This window comes from Candoia aspera, chromosome 3 (genome assembly GCF_035149785.1).
Source record: "Candoia aspera isolate rCanAsp1 chromosome 3, rCanAsp1.hap2, whole genome shotgun sequence".
NCBI classification, from domain to species: domain Eukaryota; kingdom Metazoa; phylum Chordata; class Lepidosauria; order Squamata; family Boidae; genus Candoia; species Candoia aspera.
The window spans coordinates 192878722-192898705 of record NC_086155.1 but is presented as its reverse complement, the minus strand read 5'-3'; the positions used below and the strand labels follow the sequence as shown (position 1 = coordinate 192898705).

Genomic DNA, 19984 nt, shown 5'->3' with positions numbered 1-19984 from the left:
GGAAATCATCACAGCTGTAAAGTCAGGCCCTCTTTTGTTCTCTCATTTTTGAAATTGCTTTGTTCTGAGCTTTCTGTTACCATAACTAGACTGTACATATTACTTTGAGTTCACTTTTAATATTTTAATGTTTTTAGTACTAGTATATTTCTGACCTCATGATTCTGATCCATTTTAGTAAATCCAACATTGCTATATAAAATCCAACCATTTGATAATTTTCCCTAATTAAGTTCAATTATATCCTTCTGTCCTTCTATTAGAAATAACAGCAGGATCATGTACATTAGTTGGCTGAGCACCAAGGGAAGCAAAGCATTTCTCTTAATTTCACAAGAAGAAGCCAGCATGAAGGTTAACTGCCACCTCCCATTTTGGCCCACATCCATCTGGAGCTGACTTTCAGAATAATCTGGTCCATCAGAAGTGTTTGTCCTTAGTTTGCCATATGTCAACTTAGTTCCACTAAACTTTCCATCTTCTCATGTACTCTTTCTCACAGCATAAACAGAGTTGTCAAGGTAAATAACACCTGTTAAATCTGTTTCTGGAAAGTTTCTGCTCTAGAGCCAACTTCCATTGATTTAAGTTTTTGTCAATGAAACTGAAATCATTATATTTGTGTTCTGCATCCCTATCCAAATTTGTTTTGAGAGGAATCTTTGAAATATGATTTGGAAGAGGCACAGGGAGTTGTCAGGAGATAAGGAAAGGAGACTTTCCATTAGGCAAGGAAACTAAGCAAGGTGGATTGACTCAGTTACAGTGGTGATGAGTGCCCCATTGGAAGACCTGAAAGACTGGGTTAGGAACAGATAGTCATGGGAAAAGTCTTTCTATGTGGTTGCTAAGAGTTGACACTCTCTTGATGGCACATAATTAATAAACAGCAGTGTCCCCCCCAAAGGGTCAGACATGACATGGTGCTTGCACAGGGGACCTTTCACCTTTCACAATCAAAAGGAAACTAAGTTGATTGTATTTTATTCCGATTATCTTGACCTGGATCTAATTCCAAGCAATTAGTAAAGGTACAAGTAGAATTGTGTAGGGCAAACACAGGTCAGTTTTTGCAGTGGGTGGAGAACAAGACCAAATTCAAACACTGGGACTTGAGGGAGGAAAGAAATCAAGTACAAGAACAGCAGTTTGACCAGAATTCCAGAGGCAGGAAGGGTGATCCAATAGACAGGAAATCAAAGAAAGCAAAAGCCAGAGGTAAGACATAAGATTCTGTGGAGTAGTATCTTCTCCATTGGCCTTGCTGGTTGAGGCTTATGAGAAGTTGAACCTAACAATATGAGATGGGCTGAAAGTTTCCTGTTATCCCATTAATAATACATATTCCAGGATGGGAACATGTTGCCTGTCTAGAATATGTGGACCAGCAGTCTGATGAGTTTCAGTTCACTTTCCCATTCACTAAATGGTAACTCCTGCAGAATAATAGGGATCAGACTAAGATTTCCCTCTGCCACAAAGCAAGAGGTTCTGGTCCCAGTGGTTATTGCTTTGGACCCTTGTCATCTCACAGAATTGTTTTGTCAGCTATCAGAAATGTTCTATATGCTGGGGTGACATTTATTTCAACACATGTAGCCTACATGCAACCCTTTTTTCTCTTTTTCCTGTGCCTTTTTATACTGTAAGCCTGAAAGGAAGGACTCTTTTTTCTTTCTGCCTCTTTTTATTGATCTATAAGTCACACTAATCTATAAGAGGTACTGGCTGAAGTGTAGAGTATAATATGTTAAACAATAAATAATAGAATTGTGGGGGAAAGGAGAGATTAGTTCCAGCTAGCAATCTGTATCAATTTAAGATATTCTGAAATTGAACTGGCTCCTCCAAGTGCAATTTGTGCCAATTTCAGATATTTTGGCCATTTAGAAGTAACTTAAGACAGTATACACTTTGTCCTTTGCTTTCTAAGGTGTCCAAATTGAGCATCTGGAACAGATCTCTCTCTCTCTCTCTCTCTCTCTCTCTCTCTCTCTCTCTCTCTCTCTCTCTCTCTCTCTCTCTCTCTCTCTCTCTCTCTCTCTCTCTTCCATCCATCCATCCATCCATCCATCCATCCATCCATCCATCCATCCATCTATCCATCGGCTTATTCATGCTAAATTGTACAGAAATTCTAATACTTGTAGATCCAGAGTCATGCTGTCTCCAGTCCCATATGAAATGGGGAGCAAATATAACAATTGATAGAAAACAACCAACGCTAATAGACTTTTTTAAAAAAATCAATTTAATCATGTCCAATTCTTGGAGACTGCCTGGACAAGTCCCTGCAGTATTCCTGGCAAGGTTTTTTTTAGAAATGGTTTGCTATTGCCTCCTTCCTAGGCTGAGAGAGAGGGACTGACCCAAGGTCACCTAGCTGTCTTTGTGCCCAAGGTGAGAACTCATGATCTTCTAGTTTCTAGCCAGATGCCTTAACCACTACACCAAACTAGCTCTCATAATGGACTTTTAAATTACTCATAATTGACTCATAATCAATTAAACTAATATCTTTTGGTGTTAGCTATTCAAAATCCAGGGAAAAATAATCCCATTTTTATAGTTATGCTAGCCATATGGCCATGAGCTTGCATCAGTTATAACTGTTCTATGCTTACATTTGTGACAGTATTTCCTTTAGAATATACTATCAGGAGTAATACCATGAGACAGAGACAGCAATATTTATAGCCATGCTAGTAAGGGAGACACAATGAAAACAATGGTAATATCAGGAGGCAGTGACAAAATAATTATAACAGAGTTGATTCTAGAGTAGAAGAGATTCTTGTATAGTCAAAACTTTGTTCTATATGATCACACACATTAAATAATGGCATGCTAATGATAAACAGCTGGCATCTAAGCTAAAATAGTTATCTCTGCAGCTTTCAAAGGTTTTATGTGCTGAGTTAACCTTTTAGTTCACAGATAAAGGGGGAAAAAAAGCCCACAACAGATGAAGACAAATGAAGTGATTAAAGTCACAGCTGCTTCCAGTAGGTAACAAAACAGACAAATATTAACCTTCACGGTTTCACAATATACTATGTTCAAGAGCTCATGTGATTTTAATGTCACTTAAAAAAGGGAACACATTAAACATTAATGCATACATTCAGAGAGTCCATTCTTTAAACAGGACACACTGTTTAATGTGATAATTATAATAATTATAATTCCTGTACAATCTAGAAGTGGTTTCCACTGTGTTAAAGAAAGAACAGTATTGACAACTATGGAATCTTGTTTACAAACTCACTGATACTGGACTTCAGCTAGGAGGGGAAAGGAGACACACATTCAGAGCTGACTTAGGGCAATTTTTTCCCCCTTTCTGTGTCTGAAAAAAGTTCTGAAATTTGAGACTGCACACAGAGTCTTTAATAATTGACAGACGTGTAGTTTATGTGTCAGTTCTTTCCAGCCTCTGATACAACTTTTTATGACGCCATTTGCCATTCAGATATACAGAAAGATATGTAATTTGATTGTCAGTTCATCCTTCCAGCAGTCTCCACTCTTCGTCTTTTGCTGTCATTATGTTGAAAGCACTTCTACATGTTCCATTGTTCTACAAGACTTAAAGATAGCATTATGCTACCACAGATCTGGTAATAATAGTCTAGGTGGCAACATGCTCATGCTCTTTCTTGATTATGCAATCTGGGCAATTTCATATCCTATGGAAATTGCTGTTCCATGCACTTGAGCTCAGCTGACAACCAAAATAATATGATAGTTTTCAAGGTGTCTTTTTGTAGGCCTCTGCTCATTTTCATGTGTTAGAAATTTATAGGTTTATTCCTGCACATGTTATGAATTATAGTTGGTCAGCACTGACATTTCAAAATCACAAGCATTTAAATTATGCTTCAATTCAAATTCTTTAAGACTGGAATATCTAAAATCCAGTGTTGGTCTTTGCTACATATCTGTAGGATGCAATCCTCTGCTCCCCTATCTGAGTGTCTATGATACTTATTTCTGAGTAGAAAATAGAGACTTATGTTCAGATAGCCAAATAGTACTGGGGGGAGCTATATCACAGTACTTTGCAAGAATAGACAGTAGAAAGACCTTTTTCTTTCAGATCATCACTGGCAATTAGTTAGCTTCTCATAGACATCTGCCAGCATCTCTTAGGACTCCAAATTAATCCCAGCTCTATACTGGATGGACTTTGGCATCTTTGATATATAAAGCATATGTTCTACAAGTGAGCTTCAGAAAAATCAAGTGTGAAAATATGTTGTATGCCATAAGAATTGTGTTATTCTCTAAAGCATGCTTACTGGCTGAGCAGACTTACCCTTTTTCGAGGTCATTTGTTCATTTTCAGTGTGACCATGATTTTATGTTAAAAGGGAGGGGGGAATCAGCCATCAGGAAGTGACTAATACATTTTAATAGGAATGATACACCATGAATTGTTTAACTTTGGATTAGGAGTAAGCCCTCAACTGATTATATTCATGCAAGGTTAGGTTCATATAACACATCAATCCTAATCATATATTCTTTATACACAGCAAAATAACATAAATTCCACACCTTAAGACAAATTCAGATTTCTTCTGTAATTTGACAAACACTTTCAGGATTATTTGTGCACAGATGATTGCCACTTTTCTGTGGCGTTTGTGCATAGAAGAAAATATCAATCCTGATTGACGTAATTAAAGCCCTTTCATAGCGTCTAGAGGGGATTCATTTCAATCCATTTTCCAAGGTACTAAAATAGATATGCAAACCTGTGGCACTGCAGTTTTCTGTAGGCTCTGCATTTATCAGAATAAAATTACGTTACTTGTGGGGGGAAAAAATGGAACAACTGCAAAAGGAAAGACACAAAGTACCAATTTTCTATATTTCAATTGTGTCTGTGGAGTCTTCTGTATTGGCATCTGGGGTATGAAGAGCTGCAATAGTGTCAGGTCACTGAAGACAGATTTTTCAAGAGAGACAGTGGGGACAATCTAGCTACATGGAACAGGGGGCATTTGGATTTTGACAAACTGGATAAATGCAGCTTCCCTTGATTCCTTATGGTCTGCATGCTGGCTGGGGAATTCTGGGAGTTGAACTCCACACATCTTAGAGTTACTAAGGTTGAGAAACATTGATGTAGAGGATTATCATCTGGTGTATTAGCATACACATCAATGGCATAGCATGCATTAGTATTTTGGTGTATGAGACCCTCTCAAAACTGCACATTTTAGCCCTCCCATGATTAAGATACACTTTTAAAAATGTAAGTGGCCTGAATCGCAAGATCACCAAATATCAATAGATTTTACTGATTTCACCAAGATCTCATTCAGGAATGCCAACATTTTGTGTGCGCTTATGTGAGAATGCCAAAATGGTGCATGAAAACTCACCAGATTTCAAATCAATTTCTTGATTTGAGATTACCATAACTCACAAATCGTGCTTGCCTATTGTGGGGAAGATGAATCACAGAATTAGATAGTGGCCAACCTGTGAATTAGAGGCATTTTTTTTTATTTTTTTTATTTTTTTACTTGGGAGATTCATCAGCCATATTAAGCAAATGAAAACACTCTCAAATCAACCAAAGGAAAGCTGGAACAGTTATACAACCTGCTGATTTTCTATGCAGATTGTATTTGTGATTTATTCCTTTATATTTATGAACCTTTGCATTTATAAACTGAGATATATTACAGCTCTGTTCTTTGGGATTCCATAACTGATGGAAGAAAACTCAAGATACTCATATTCATCCACTAAGAGGATAATGTGTATATCAAGTAATGGATGCTTATCCTGGCACCAAAGGACTTCTAAAACTCTTTTTCTATAATACTTTAATCTGAACCATGGGAAGAGCTCACACAAGTTATGAATGTATCAATATTCAATATATTTAGTGATAGAGTAATTATTTGAAGTGTTAAACTCAAATTATTAGAGTGACCAAAATTGTAAAACCTTGTCTCTGCTCAAATTTGGGTTTATATGTATAAACTGCAAATGACAGATTATAATTGCTCTGAGTGAATAATGCTGGAAAACTTTACACAGCCTATGAGAGTTGATTTGAAAGCTTTAATTGTAAAGTGTTATTTCTTTCTTCACATCACAAACAACTTTTGGTTTTACATTTATATCAGCACAGTCCAGAGAGCTTAATAGTTCTTTGGTGTCCCCCCCCACCCTCCCATATTTTACAGGTAAAATAATTTTGACATGAGATGTACAAGAGGGCCATTAGTCTTGTATGGTGTTTGCTCTGATATGCAGATGGTGTGATCATGTATTCAGTCACATCTAGATTGTTTTTGCAGGTGCAAAATCCTATTAATAAACCATAATAAAGATTTTATGGTGCATCGATAATATTAATGCACAGAGATGCATTAGTAATCAAGAAGAAGAAAATCTTGAAAGAACTAAGAGCTCTAAGTAGCTGAGCATGCACTATGTTCTTTAGAAAGTACAGGGATAATAATTCTGGAAGGCTGAAGATTAATCCAAAAAAAAAGCAGAAGCACTGTGTTTGAGAAAGTTTAACCTTCTTCTAAAATTTTTAGACATTGTGAAGACTGTGGTGCTGTGTATATTGAAACTGTCTGAAATGGACATTGGTTTCTAACCTGTCCTGTAGGTGTTATATTGTTCCCAAAGGATGAAGTTTGTAGTCATCCTGGGTCCACATTACCTGTAGAATATGGAGGTTTCAGTGGAGGTTTCATCAGTGGTGGTGGTGGCTCTGTATTTTTATCAGCTGAGGCTAGTGAACCAAGAACAGCCATCACCAAAAGGAATAGACCTGGTCTTTGTTAGCCATGCAGTAGTGACACTCAGGCTGGACTACTGTTCTCCACCCCCCGCCCCCCATATATAGACTTGCTTGTAGTCTGCAAATATAGACTGATACAAAATATAACTACACTGTTATTGTTGGAGGCAAAGTGTTCCAGTAAGTTTACATGAGTTGTACTGATTGCTGTTGGGTTTGGGGACCAGCTTCCTTGTATTTTGAGATACCCAGTGTGTGAGAAGTAGGCCTTTTCAGAAAGAAAAACGTTCATTTCTGTTTAAAACAAACTAAAAAAAAACTTTGGTTCAAATAATTTTATTCTGGCTGGCATTGTTTCCCTAGTTCTGATTTACTGCATACAGTTTTTATTATAATTATTTGTAAGTTTTGCCTGCCTGCCTGCCTGCCTGCCTGCCATCCCATACTTGGTGTCCTATTACATTTACATAATTTTCCCCCATTTCCTTTTAGAAAATAAAAGTCCTAGTAGGTCCTGGTGGAATATAAACCCATGCACCCTGAACAAATGCACACAGCTATTTTCACAAAGGTTTGTTAGAAATAAAGGTGCAGTCACACATATTGATTGACTGTACTATTTAAAAACAAACATATTGAATTAAGTTAATATTTTCACTTTGTAAATGAATCATAATGTAATGAAAGATTGGACCTTATCAGCAAGTCTGGATTCAACCATTTATCAACTCAAAGAGCTTTCCTCTCAGGTTGATATTCTAAGCATCTTGTTCAATTACAAAATGCTTCTATTAGGTTGTTGCTATTAGTTATATATGTGTGATTATATAGGCATATTTTGAAGTAGAATTCAAACTTACTGTATTTGACTTACCACTTTTGAATGAAATTTCTTTTTATCAGCTTTGATTTTAAGCTATATAGGAAGATTCCCTTTTTCTCTAATATACTTTCTACTTTTCCTTTTCAATTTGCATTGCTGTTAACTCTCCCAGAGGGAAATGTATCCTGGCTGCTAAATATTGGCAGAACAGAGAGAAGGGGTGGGGAAAAGGCTTACTAAGCAATCTCTATAATTTAGCTGAAAGTCTGCCTGGAATAGGTCAAGTCCTAGTTGCACCTTCTGAGGAAAAGTGATAGTGAGAAGTCAAATTCTGAAGGGCTGAATTTTAAGTTCTTTGCATGATTATGCTTTCACAAAAATTAAAGGAGGCTAGATTCTTGAAAGCATTTTGTTATATGAGTCAGACACTACCCTGAGATAAAAGTGTCAGCTCCTTTAACACTAATTTCTGTCCATTATGGGATTAAAAAGAAAGCAGCATGCTGCTGCTGTACTCTATTCTATTTTCAAGTCAGGTACAAGGTATTTTTCAGCTAATTCAGAACCTCATATATAGTCTTCCAAGAGTACAGCCATCACCACTTTAACTGAGTCAACTGATGTTGCTGCTGGTCATCCTTTTCTCTTTCCTTCCACCTTTCCCAGTAGTATGGACTTCTTAGGGGAACTGGGTCTTTGCATAATGGTCCACAATAGAACAATTTGAGCCTGGTCATTTGGGCCTTGACTGAAATCTCTGGATTGATTTGTTCTAGGATCCACTCGATTTCCTGGGTATCAATGATATCCTTGACTTTCCTCCCACACCAATGTTCAGAAGTGTCAATATTCTTCCTATCCTGCCTCTTCAAAGCCCACTTTCACCTCCATAGAGTGTCACAGGGAAAACCACTGCCTACATGATTCTAACCTTTGTAGGTATAGACCCATCACAGCAACTGAGTATCTTTTCCAGGGCCTTCACTGCTACTCTTCCAAATGCAAGTCTACAGTGTATTTCTTGATTGCTGGTTCCTGTACTGCTGGTAGTCTATTCTAAAAGACGGAAGCCATCAATTGTCAATTTTAAGATGAATTGCTGTACCTGCTATCAATAGCTTGATCCAGAGCCACAACTACTGTACGGTCTGTGCCACCCGGGGCAAACATGGATTCTGTGCCCATTTTGGCACCCCCCCAGCACTCATTTTGGTGCCCCACCAGCACAGCATCCAGGGCACATGCCCTGGTTGCCCTCCCCTACTTGTGGCCCTGGCTTGATCTTCTTTACATTTTATCTTAGTCCCATTTTAATCACTATGCCCCTTACCTTTCATTACAGAACTTGCAGATCATTTGCATTTCCGTTATCAGAGTACTAGCATCAGCATAATACAGGTTATTGAGGTTACTTCCTCAAGTTTTAAAACCACACTTATCTTTTCCAATCTGGCCTCCCTCAATATAGATTCAGCATACTGCACATGTTGAATAAATAAGAAGAGAGTATATAGCTGGTCTCACCCTTTTGCTGATATAGAACCAGTCTGCTTTGCCATGTTCTGTCTTTTCTTGGCTTTCTGTCCTATGTATGAGTTTCACATGAGGATAATGAGAAGTTCTGAAATCCCCATTTTTCCAAGGATATTCCACAGGTTGACATGGTCAACACAATCAAAATGTGCTGTTTTCCAGATTGCTGGCATAACTTAGTTAAAAATAGTAATGATTCTTCTTTACAAGAAAAGGGGTAGGATATGCAAGAGAAGGGATAGATTTTGCATCATGAATCTCTGCCACCATACTAATTTTAACAGACCTACCCTACAGCTACCACTGCCTATGGGATTTCTCTCAACCATATTGTTCAAAATTAAAATGGTGCTTTTTAAATTTTATTTAGGATTAAAAGACTCACTTAAAAAAAAAAAGTAGAGTGAGGTAGGCAGTAAGAGAAGGTACCAAGGGAATTGTCAGAGGGTGCTATGTCTGGGATATTAGCATGAATTAAATCCTTGCTCCTCTAATAATTTACTTTGCCATCCCTTTGCTCCTACAATCTCACATTTCTATAGGCTACCTCTACCTTCAGTCAGGTTCTTTTAACAAATGCACAACCAAAATAAATTTATAATATACTGTTTTTTTTCCCATTGACACGTATTCCTGTGTGCGGGGGGCTCATATTCCTATGATCTAGCTTTCTGCCATAAAACGTCTATGTACTATTTGGTCCGTCTTCTGTCTACATGCTACCCATTTATCAGGCTTTGTCCTCTTCTTTTATCTTCTCTGGCACACTAACCTCAAATGTAAACCATTTTAACAGGACCATATTATCTTCTTTTTGGCAAAATGCAACACAGCTTTTAGAATTCATGCAAAAGGTATTAGAACTTCTGATAGGAATACTGAGATTTCTTTCTCATTCCGTACAAATCTGTAAAAAATACTTCATTTGAGCAACTTCTATGTAATGGAAGAAGGGGTGAAATCAGAAAAAAATAGTAATGGATAGAAGACATATCACTGTCCTATGGATAGCCTATATGAAGCATAGGCTATCCAGAAGGTAAAGGGCCATCCTCCCTATTAATTTTCCTAATACTGATTAGGAAAAAAACTTTATTCTGTTCCCTGCATATTTGGTCATTCAGTCCATCTAATGCACACAAGTATCCTCATGTATGGTTTACACTCAGTTTTACATAGTTACCATTTGGAGGAGTTGGTACAGAATTGTGACCACCACTGTCTCACTTTTCATCACATGTTGACCAAATGTATGAAAGACAAAACTATGGAATAAGTCCTATTAAATTCAATGAGGCTTGGGAGTGTAGTGATAAGCATAGGTCAGGCACGTACTTGTTGATAGCAAAGCAATTAAACTAGAAGATTAGAGCCAAAATAGTTCAACTGGAAGTAACTTTGTGACTAACATTGTATGCAAATGCTTAAGAACTGCTTAGGAATTAATGTTGTTGAATAATAGATGGGTTCTATATCTACTCATCATCATACTTCATTAATGTATTCTGAATAACAAGTTGAAATCTCTGCTGCAAGCTGTAAAATAACTGTTCCATGAGCCGAAAACAACCAGACCACATTTGTTGTGTTAAATTCAGCCTAATTTTTTTTATACATCTTTCTTTTCCCCCATTCAAATGTACTTATTTTAATTTGACTCTGGAAACAAGATTGATAGAATGCCTTACATGCAGTTAACAAAAATAAGGCAGTAGTTTATAAGACCCAAATATGACTCTCTAAAATACTTGGCAAAGAAGGAAGGGAAGGGAAGGGAAGGGAAGGGAAGGGAAGGGAAGGGAAGGGAAGGGAAGGGAAGGGAAGGGAAGGGGAAAATAAGTAAGATTAGACTTCAATTCTTAAGGAGAAACAAAACAACTAAGGCAGGAATAAATAAATACACTGTTGCATCATATCCTGCTCCTGACTTTGCTGCATATTATAGAATAGCTGCTAGATTATGCTGGGGAAAAAGGATGCCAAGAAAGTTGGTGAAGTAGTTGGTGGAGGACATCTGGTTTACAGAATAGTTGGTGGAGTACATCTGGTTTATATTACTCTCTTCTTCCTGCAGTCCTTAAGGAAATTACATTTAATATTCTAGTAAAGACCTATGTCCATATACTTTCTTCTTATGGATACCTCCCATTTGTTCTTTTGATAGCGGAAGATGCCTGTGGAGGAACAATGAGGGGATCCAGTGGCATCATCTCTAGTCCAAATTTTCCGAATGAATACCACAATAATGCAGACTGTACATGGACAATTGTGGCAGAACCTGGAGACACCATTTCACTCATCTTTACGGATTTTCATATGGAAGAGAAATACGATTACTTGGAAATAGAAGGTTCAGAACCACCAACAATATGGTACGTGAATTAATTTGTCTTAAAAATGGCAGCAAAATTTCCTCTGGGGAGAAAAATAGCATTATATATATATGTATGTATGTATGTATGTATGTATGTATGTATGTATGTATGTATATTATGGTTTCCTTTAAACATCCTACAGGTTTTATCTGAGCAAGACTTTCAGTGGGCTTTGATAAAACAATAGTTGGAATTGTATAACTGAATCCTACCTGAAGACATTTGGTGAAGTTTAGTGATAGGCTTTTAGCTTTGCTTCTGTTTAGCGAAGATTTTTCAGATTGGGTATGCTTTTGTAAATTTATTTTAGAGTTCACCTAAAAAAAAAAGGTTATATTGTCACTTCTGCAGTATAAGCATCCAGCTTATAGGTTTAATTAGAATTTGTAAGATGTGCCTAAAATGGCTCTAATTCACTATTTGCAAAGGGGATAATAGATTGGTGTACATATATATGTGTATGTATGTATGTATGTATGTATGTATATAAATATATATATAGTATTGCAAAGCAGCAATATTTGGGGGACACCATGGCTGCTAGAAAAACAGTATGAATAATCTGGTCAGTGAAAGATGCTATTAATGTTGAACTTCTCTGAACATCTGTGTTCAGTTTTAGTTCTATGAGTGAGCTATTGACCACCAGTTTAATCAACTCAGTTATGTACAATACCTGCCTATATGCTAGACAAATATTGCAGCAGCTGTCCAAAAGCTAATTAATTGCTACTAATTAGATTGACTTTGCATAGTTTAATGTTTCGCCAATGTAGCAAACACACTTCATTTTTAAAAACCCTGAAATCCTAATGTTCAAAGGAAAGTAGTAGGCTTATCCACCTTTTTCTACACCTCCCATGTAGTTGATACTTGATGAACAACATAGGTATGCTAATAATTTATTGTCTAACTAGCCTAGGAGTGTGGAAACCACTTTCAATTTGCCATGTATTGATAGTATAAGTTATCTATCTGGATTTGTAGAGTATTATATATTAAAACTAATATATAATTCTCATACCATATTGTCAATGGTTGATCTCTTTTATGCACAAAATTCATACTGTAAAAGTCTAACATTGGACTACAGAGTTCCCCATTCTGGCTGGTGGGTTCAACATCCAGGGGCCATTCCTAATTAAAACGGTTTGCCCTTAATTTTGATCTATGGGTTAATTGGTTATAAATGCTTACAAAGCACATAATTGCTTTCTTCAAATGTAGTAATGTAGAGATATCATATCTAGGCTAGAAAAATCTGGACAACCATGAGATAGCAGAAAAATGGTATATGGTATATATCTCTTGGTATATGCATGTGTGGATTTTTGCAGCTCAAATATGGAAGTCCAAGCTAACCATGGACTTATATTTTAAAGAAACAAGGAAATAAAATTATAATTTTGCAAATTCCAGATTTGTGCTTCATTCCTCAAATTGTATTTCACATGATATGAATCAGTTATGTTTCATTATTTTGTCTGTTTTTCTGCTGGTTAAAGGACTTACAACAGGATGGAATGTTGTTATCATTAAAATATCTTTTATATTGTATTTTTACTTCTTTTCACTATTTTCCTATATTGGAAGGATAGCAAAGACTTTCATTTTTAAGTGATTTTTTTTTTCTTTTACTCATACTTTCTAAGACATTACAAATATATAATTACCATGATGTGATTGCTACTGGTTTCACTTTTCAATTCATGTGAAATCTGATTTAATTAGTTATTTGTGCTATATTTATTATGCTGTAATTTGCAAAAGATAAAATAATAGGAAATGATGGTGGATGTATCTTAACTGTACAATTTGTGTTTCAGGGTACCACATCTGAGGGTAATTTTGTACAATACATTATATGTATTGTATAATGCAAACACAACATATATTGAGTTAGTTATCCTATCAACATTTCTTAGAATACATTAATAGGTGATTAAATAAACGTTACAACAGTTTCACCCTCATGAACATTTTCATTTAGCTTTTTTAAGAGCAAAGTCACCAAGCAAGTGACACTTGGAAGAAAAAAGTTTATACACTTCTTTTGGGAAACTGCATAACATTTATGGGATCCTATCAAATTCAAGAATACTCTTACTACCTCAAATAAGGCCAACCTGCAATATTAAGTTGCCAGTAGATATTATTCTGTGGTATAGAACTAAGATATCTATGTTCTGTGGAACAATGGTATAGTTGAAATTGACTGACTAGTAAATTGGAAACAAAATTTTGAACAATAAAGTATTGTCGATTAATGAATTGAATTATTTGATTAATGTAGGTCATGTTTGTTTAATCTTAGGTTGATCAGTTGTTATATATTAATAATAGTAATTGCTATACTTAAAATCAAAATCTTGGAAGTCTCATTCCATTGAATCCACATTTGATAGAGATTGAAAAAACTTAGCTACCCATAATGGAATATAATTAGATCAAGAGTTACTAATCAGAACTACAAAAATCTCCATGCTTGTTAGACATCCATTTTATTTCTTAGGAAAATGTTATTAGGAATCTTATACTAAACTGTGAGTTAGCTGGCTTTGCTTGTCATTTGAACTAAATTGATTACGCAGATCAACTCTTTGCCCTCAGAGAACCAGCTGCAGTGGGTAATATTGGGCTAGGCAAAGCATTGACAAGATAGTATGAGGCTTTCTTATTTCTCAGAATGCAATGAGTTTCAGCTGAATTCTTTTTATTACAAGTATTGTACCTGAAGTGAAAGGAAGGAAGTGGAAATAAGTGCAGTTTACTGTAGGTGAGAAGAATCAACCCAAGCCAGATGTGAGAACACTAGGAATAAAGAATTCTGTAAGATCTGCCTTCAACAACTCACCATGAGTCTGGTTGGGGATTTACTCTTAAAGTTTACAGGGTTATGTTTTTACCTCAGGCTAGCATTAAAGATAGCTTTCTGAAACCTGCATAGCTCTTGTTTCTTTGGTTTGCGAGCTACAGGGAGTTTGACAATGAGATGATGTCAGGTATTATTTGTTTGTTTGTTTGTTTATCTAATTTATCCCCGCCCATCTCCTCCCGTTGGGGGACTCTGGGCGGTCCTTTTTTACTAACACTTCATCTGTAATTTTTCATCTGTAATGCTATTCTGTGAATATGCATTTGTGAATGAATGTCTGAAATCCTTCTAAGTTAAACTGAAGACACCCAATTAGATTTGACATGACAATTCCAGCACCATGGATTACTTAGATGGGGGAAAGTTGCTATAGTCTTCCAGATGGATTTGGGATTCCAGTTATCGGCACAGCCAATAGTCTGGGATGACATCCTCCAATAATATTTAAAAGGCCACAGATGCTTCAGTTGCTCATCTGATCCAAGGTGCTATACGTAGTTTTCAGTTTTAATGAGTGCTATAGCAAAGATAACTCACACCGCCACTTAAGTGAGTCAATTATCCGTGGTGAAAAGATTCAGATTTGTCAATGATTTCTCACTCAATTAAACTGTTTAGACTTTTCTGTAGCCTAATTATTTTAAAAGCCTAATTTATTCTGGCCATTAATAGGATTAAAAAAATAATAAGATACAGATAACTAAAACTTCATTTGTCTTTTATACAGCAATTTGGTGAGCTTATCCAGTACTTGAAAAAACATGTCAGTTTGGTTTTCTTCATTCTTTTTTTTAAGATGGAAGATGCTTAGATAAGTGAGATGAGTATACAAAGATGAAAATACTTTTGTTTCCCAAGTACATACCATAAATTATCACACAGCATTAAAATGCTAATTTAATAATGGATAATTTGAAGTAGCAGATTGAAGGAGCACTCTATCCTAAACTTGTCATTCATATTGTGGGATTAGATCAATGTATTTTGTTATGCAAAAGTACCTCACCATATGTTAGGGAAAAATAGATCTACCAAATTTAATTAGCTCAGATTTCTGAATTAGATTTATTATGCTAATACTTTTTATCCCTTTAGAATAGTATTGGAATTCAACTCCTAATTGCTTATGCATGCAAAGAACACTCTCTGTCAAAGAAAGCTTGTATGTTGTTTTACTTTAGATGGAACTGATCTTGTAAAATCCTATTAAAACTAAATTCAGGGTTACAATTTTTGTTGTAGACAGTATTGCATTTTGAATAGCTATTCTGTTCTCACATAAAATAAAAAAAACAATGACATTTCTATACTGCTAAATAATTAACGCTTTCTTTCTTGGGCAACTTGAATAAAAGATTGCATAAGCACTCTAAAACAAACTTGCCATTTATATAAATAACCTCATATTTGTCATTGTTCCTGGAAAACAATTTTATTGTCAATCTACATTGAAAATTCTGTCAGACTGAACTATTCAAATGAGTTGTTAACAATACAAAATATAATTTTATATAGCGCCATTGAAACCGTTTCAGAAATGTATTCAGTGGTGTGGCTGTTATTGTGAAAAGCCACTTTTATCTCTGCATCGCCACAATATACATTTTGATTCATAAATAAATTTTGCTATGACAGCCAGCTGCATGTTAACTGATCCATCAGATGACAAGTATTATCTTTATTAAAACATACCTTTCAGTCCTATTTGGAAAATTACTAATGTAAAGATTCTAACTGGTCCACCATACGGTGCTTTTTGGGGTTGGTGAGCCCATTTTGAAATTGTGATGATAAATTGTGGAACTCTCTTAAAAGGTCTGTCTTCGCAGGTTTAGCTGATGGATGGATGGATGGACGGATGGATGGATGGAAGAATTTTTTCTTATTCTTTTTTGGGGGAATGAATCCACTTTCAGACAAAGCTGTAACCTATCCCACCCACAAATTTATTTATTTATTTATTTATTTATTTATTTATTTATTTATTTATTTATTTATTTATTTATTTACATCAAATTTGTCACCACCCATCTCCTCCCACCAGAGGAGAAGGTGGTTGCACAACAGCTTCAAAGGAGGTTAGAGTGGATGACATGGATTATCTGGATCCCTTTCACGCAGGATTCAGACTTGGGTATGGAATGGAAATGGCATTGGTTGTGCTTTTGGATGATCTCTGGCATGGGTGGGATAGTGGTTGCATGTCTATCCTTGCCTTACTTGTCCTCTTGGCAGCTTTCAATACCATTGACCATGGTTTCCTTCTGGATCCACTCAGAGAATTGGGGGTGGGTGGCACAGTGTTGTCCTGGTTCACCTTCTTTCTCTAGGGTCAATTCCTGTTGGTGGTGATTGGGGAGGAGAGATCCTGCCCCAGCCCCTCCTGTGTGGGTGACACAGGGGTCAGTGCTCTTGCCTCTCCTATTTAACATCCATGTGAGAATGCTGGGTGAGCTCATCCATCACCATGGGATGAGATATAATCAGTATGCTGATGATACCCAATTGTACATCTCTGTCCCTGTCAGATTAAGCAATGCTGTGGACATCTTATCCCAGGTACTGGAGGCTGTAAGAGTCTGCATAGGGAACACAGGCTTCAACTGAACTGGGTGGCTGTGGGTTTTGTGGTCCTCTGGTTCTAGGACTTTACCATCTTTGGTACTGGATGGAGTTGCATTGCCCCAAACAGACCCTATGCATAATCTGAGGGTCCTCCTGGACTCACGACTTCTGCTCAAATAGCAGGTGGCAGTCTTGGCTAGGAGGGCCTTTGCACAACTTCATATTGTGTGCCAGTTGCACCCATTCCTGGTGCAAGGAGCCCTATTTACAGTCACTCATGCCCTGGTCACCTCCTGGTTAGACTATTGCAATGCGCTCTACATGGGGTGCCCTTGAAGAGTATCCAGAAACTTCAGCTGGTGCAAAATGGTGTGAACAGTTATGTGTGTTTCTTGTAGAGCACATGTTACATCTCTGCTTCACAAGCTGCATTGGCTACCAGTTTGTTTCTGGGTCCAGTTCAAGGTCCTGGTGTTGACCTTTAAAGCTGTCCATGGTATGGGGCTGAAGTATGTGAGGGACTGCCTCTCTCCAATTTCATCTGCCCATCCCACCAGATCCAGCAGAGAGGACATGTTACGGGTTCCGTCATCTAGGGAGCTACATTTAGCTGTCCCTAGGTGGCTGGCCTTTTTTTTGTGGAAACTTCTTCCCCCTGAGGTGAGGTTAGCCTCATCACTTCTGAGCTTCTGAAGGTCCCTCAAGACTTGGTTGGGTCAGCAGGCCTGGGGACCCCAGGGGATGGGTGAGCTAGTGAGCTGCCTCTGTTATTATTAACATCCCTTTGCCTTTTTAGTTTGTTTATATACTGTATGTATAATATAATTATATATAATTATACTGTTTTTTTAGTTATTTATTTAGTTATTTATTGTTGTTTTAACTTCTTGTAAGCAAGTATTACAAGCAAGCACTTGTAAAAGTGACATGGGCAGCTATAAAATTAGGTAAATAAAATAAATAAAATAGAAAATAATAAACGAAATAAATTAAAGGCATAACATAAGATAGGAAAAAAGAAAGGAAACACAGCTAAGTCTAGGTTATACAATAGGAGAAATGTCTCACACAAATTTTCCCCAAGAGATCATTTAAACAGGAGACCAGCACACAATTCCGTTGAAGCATGGATTGTTTATTACAGTACTGGATGCAGCAGAAGGACAACCTAAAGTGGGATTAGGCTTCAACCTTGCTGTATATGCTTATGCTAATTACAGTGTATATATGAATAGTACAGAAGGATAATTTATGGAATATAGCAATATCTGCATGATGATGAAGTAAGAATACTGAGATAATTACAGTGGCACTTTAAAGCAATGCCCTATTGAATTAGATAAAGACTATTCTTTTAATGAAGTTACTACTGATGTGTTACTTTCTCTAGGTGCTAACTTTTTGTGGCTGTGTTTCGTAATCAACATTATTGTGTCTAAATGTTTCTCTGGTTGATTTTTAAAAAATTGATTATGTGCCATCAAGTCAGTGTCAACTCTTAGCAGTCACATAGATTTTCTCCATGATGATCTGTCCCTAAGCTGGCCATTCAGGTCTTCCAAGGGTGCACCATTGCTCCTGTCACTGAGTCCATCCACCTTGCTGCTGGTCATCCTGTTCTTCTCTTTCCTTCCACCTTTCCCAGCCTCAGACCCAGCTAGGTCTTGGCATAATGTAAACATTCTACCTAGGTCCACAAATTTATCTATTTCTTTTTTTTTTCAATCAATGTATAATTTACATTAATTCATTGTGCATTTCTATATTGTGTGTTGGTGGGATGCAATATACTTATAGAATATGTGGATGGCTTACCAATGTAATTAATAATTAAAACAAAGCATAGGGCCCAGATGCACCGAAAGTGACAGCTATTGTCCTTACTATCCTTACTATTCAAGCGAATGCTGAATGTGGAATGGATTCAGTTAAGGCTGGTAATGTAGTCTATACATTCTACTTATTACTACAAAGCATTTGCCTGTTATATATATACTGTGTGCATGTATGTATGTATGTGTATGTATGTATATGTATCTGTGTGTATGTATGTGTGTATATGTGTGTGTGTATGTATCTGTGTGTATGCGTGTGTGTATATATCTGTGTGTGTGTGTGTGTGTGTGTGTGTGTGTATATATATATATATATATATATATATATATATATTTCGGTTTCAAAGTATTACCTGATAGAGTTGATGGAAATAATATCTTATGATATACCTGATGTCACTTCCTATACTCTGTGCTGCAGCTGGGATTCAGGTTTCAACAGGACGGGTTCAGTTGTTCATTTTGCTGTAGTGCTAATAAGACCCTTAATAGTTTGCCAATCTGCAGTTTGGAGTGGTTCCTGATTTGTGGTACTGACACTCCAGTGCAAGATCAGAGAAGCCTGTTTCAGAAAAAAAATAGATAGTTGTGTCTTCAAGTGAATCTGCTCAATGCATCTCTTCTCTGGACTTGCTTTCTTTTCCTAATGAAAATCTGTTTCCTTATGTTCCATAATAAAGCACAACATAGTAACAGTTCTGTATCTATGTCATCATCATTTCAGAAACCTGTAACTGAGAACCAGAGAAAGGCAACCTGTTAGCTACAATTGGTTGGGCAGATACTCTAGCTAATACAGTCCGTGTCTAGATGCAGTCATACCTTCAAGAGATGACAGAGACAATCAAATAATATTTTCCAAATCACCTCCTCCTGTTAAATTATTCCAATTTATACATCTTATAAAACTGTGGTTAATTTCAGTGGATTTCTTTTTTTCTTTTTGTGAGAATTTTATTAACTTTGAAACAAAGATAAAAACTACAAAAAAGAAAAAAAAACTACAAAAAGAAAAAAAAAGAAAAAAAACTAAAAAAAGTGTGAAACACAAGAAAAAAGAATTTTGAAGATTACATAAAGAACTTTCAACAACAAGAATATACAGCAATTTCCATAATCAATCCATTTCTATCAGACCAAGATCACATTATTTCTATAAATCCTTCAATTAGCACATATACAAATCACTAATGCAATTGC

The 19984-nt window shown here is 36.4% G+C and overlaps 1 protein-coding gene across 1 annotated transcript in view; it reads left to right on the top strand.

Moving 5' to 3' along the window:
- The window catches only part of CSMD3 (CUB and Sushi multiple domains 3), a 643537-nt gene that overhangs the window by 209306 nt on the left and 414247 nt on the right, over positions 1-19984 (top strand). The window contains exon 5 of the mRNA XM_063299980.1: positions 11299-11506. Within this exon, the coding sequence (XP_063156050.1) occupies positions 11299-11506 (208 nt within the window). The remainder of the gene's footprint in view (positions 1-11298; positions 11507-19984) is intronic.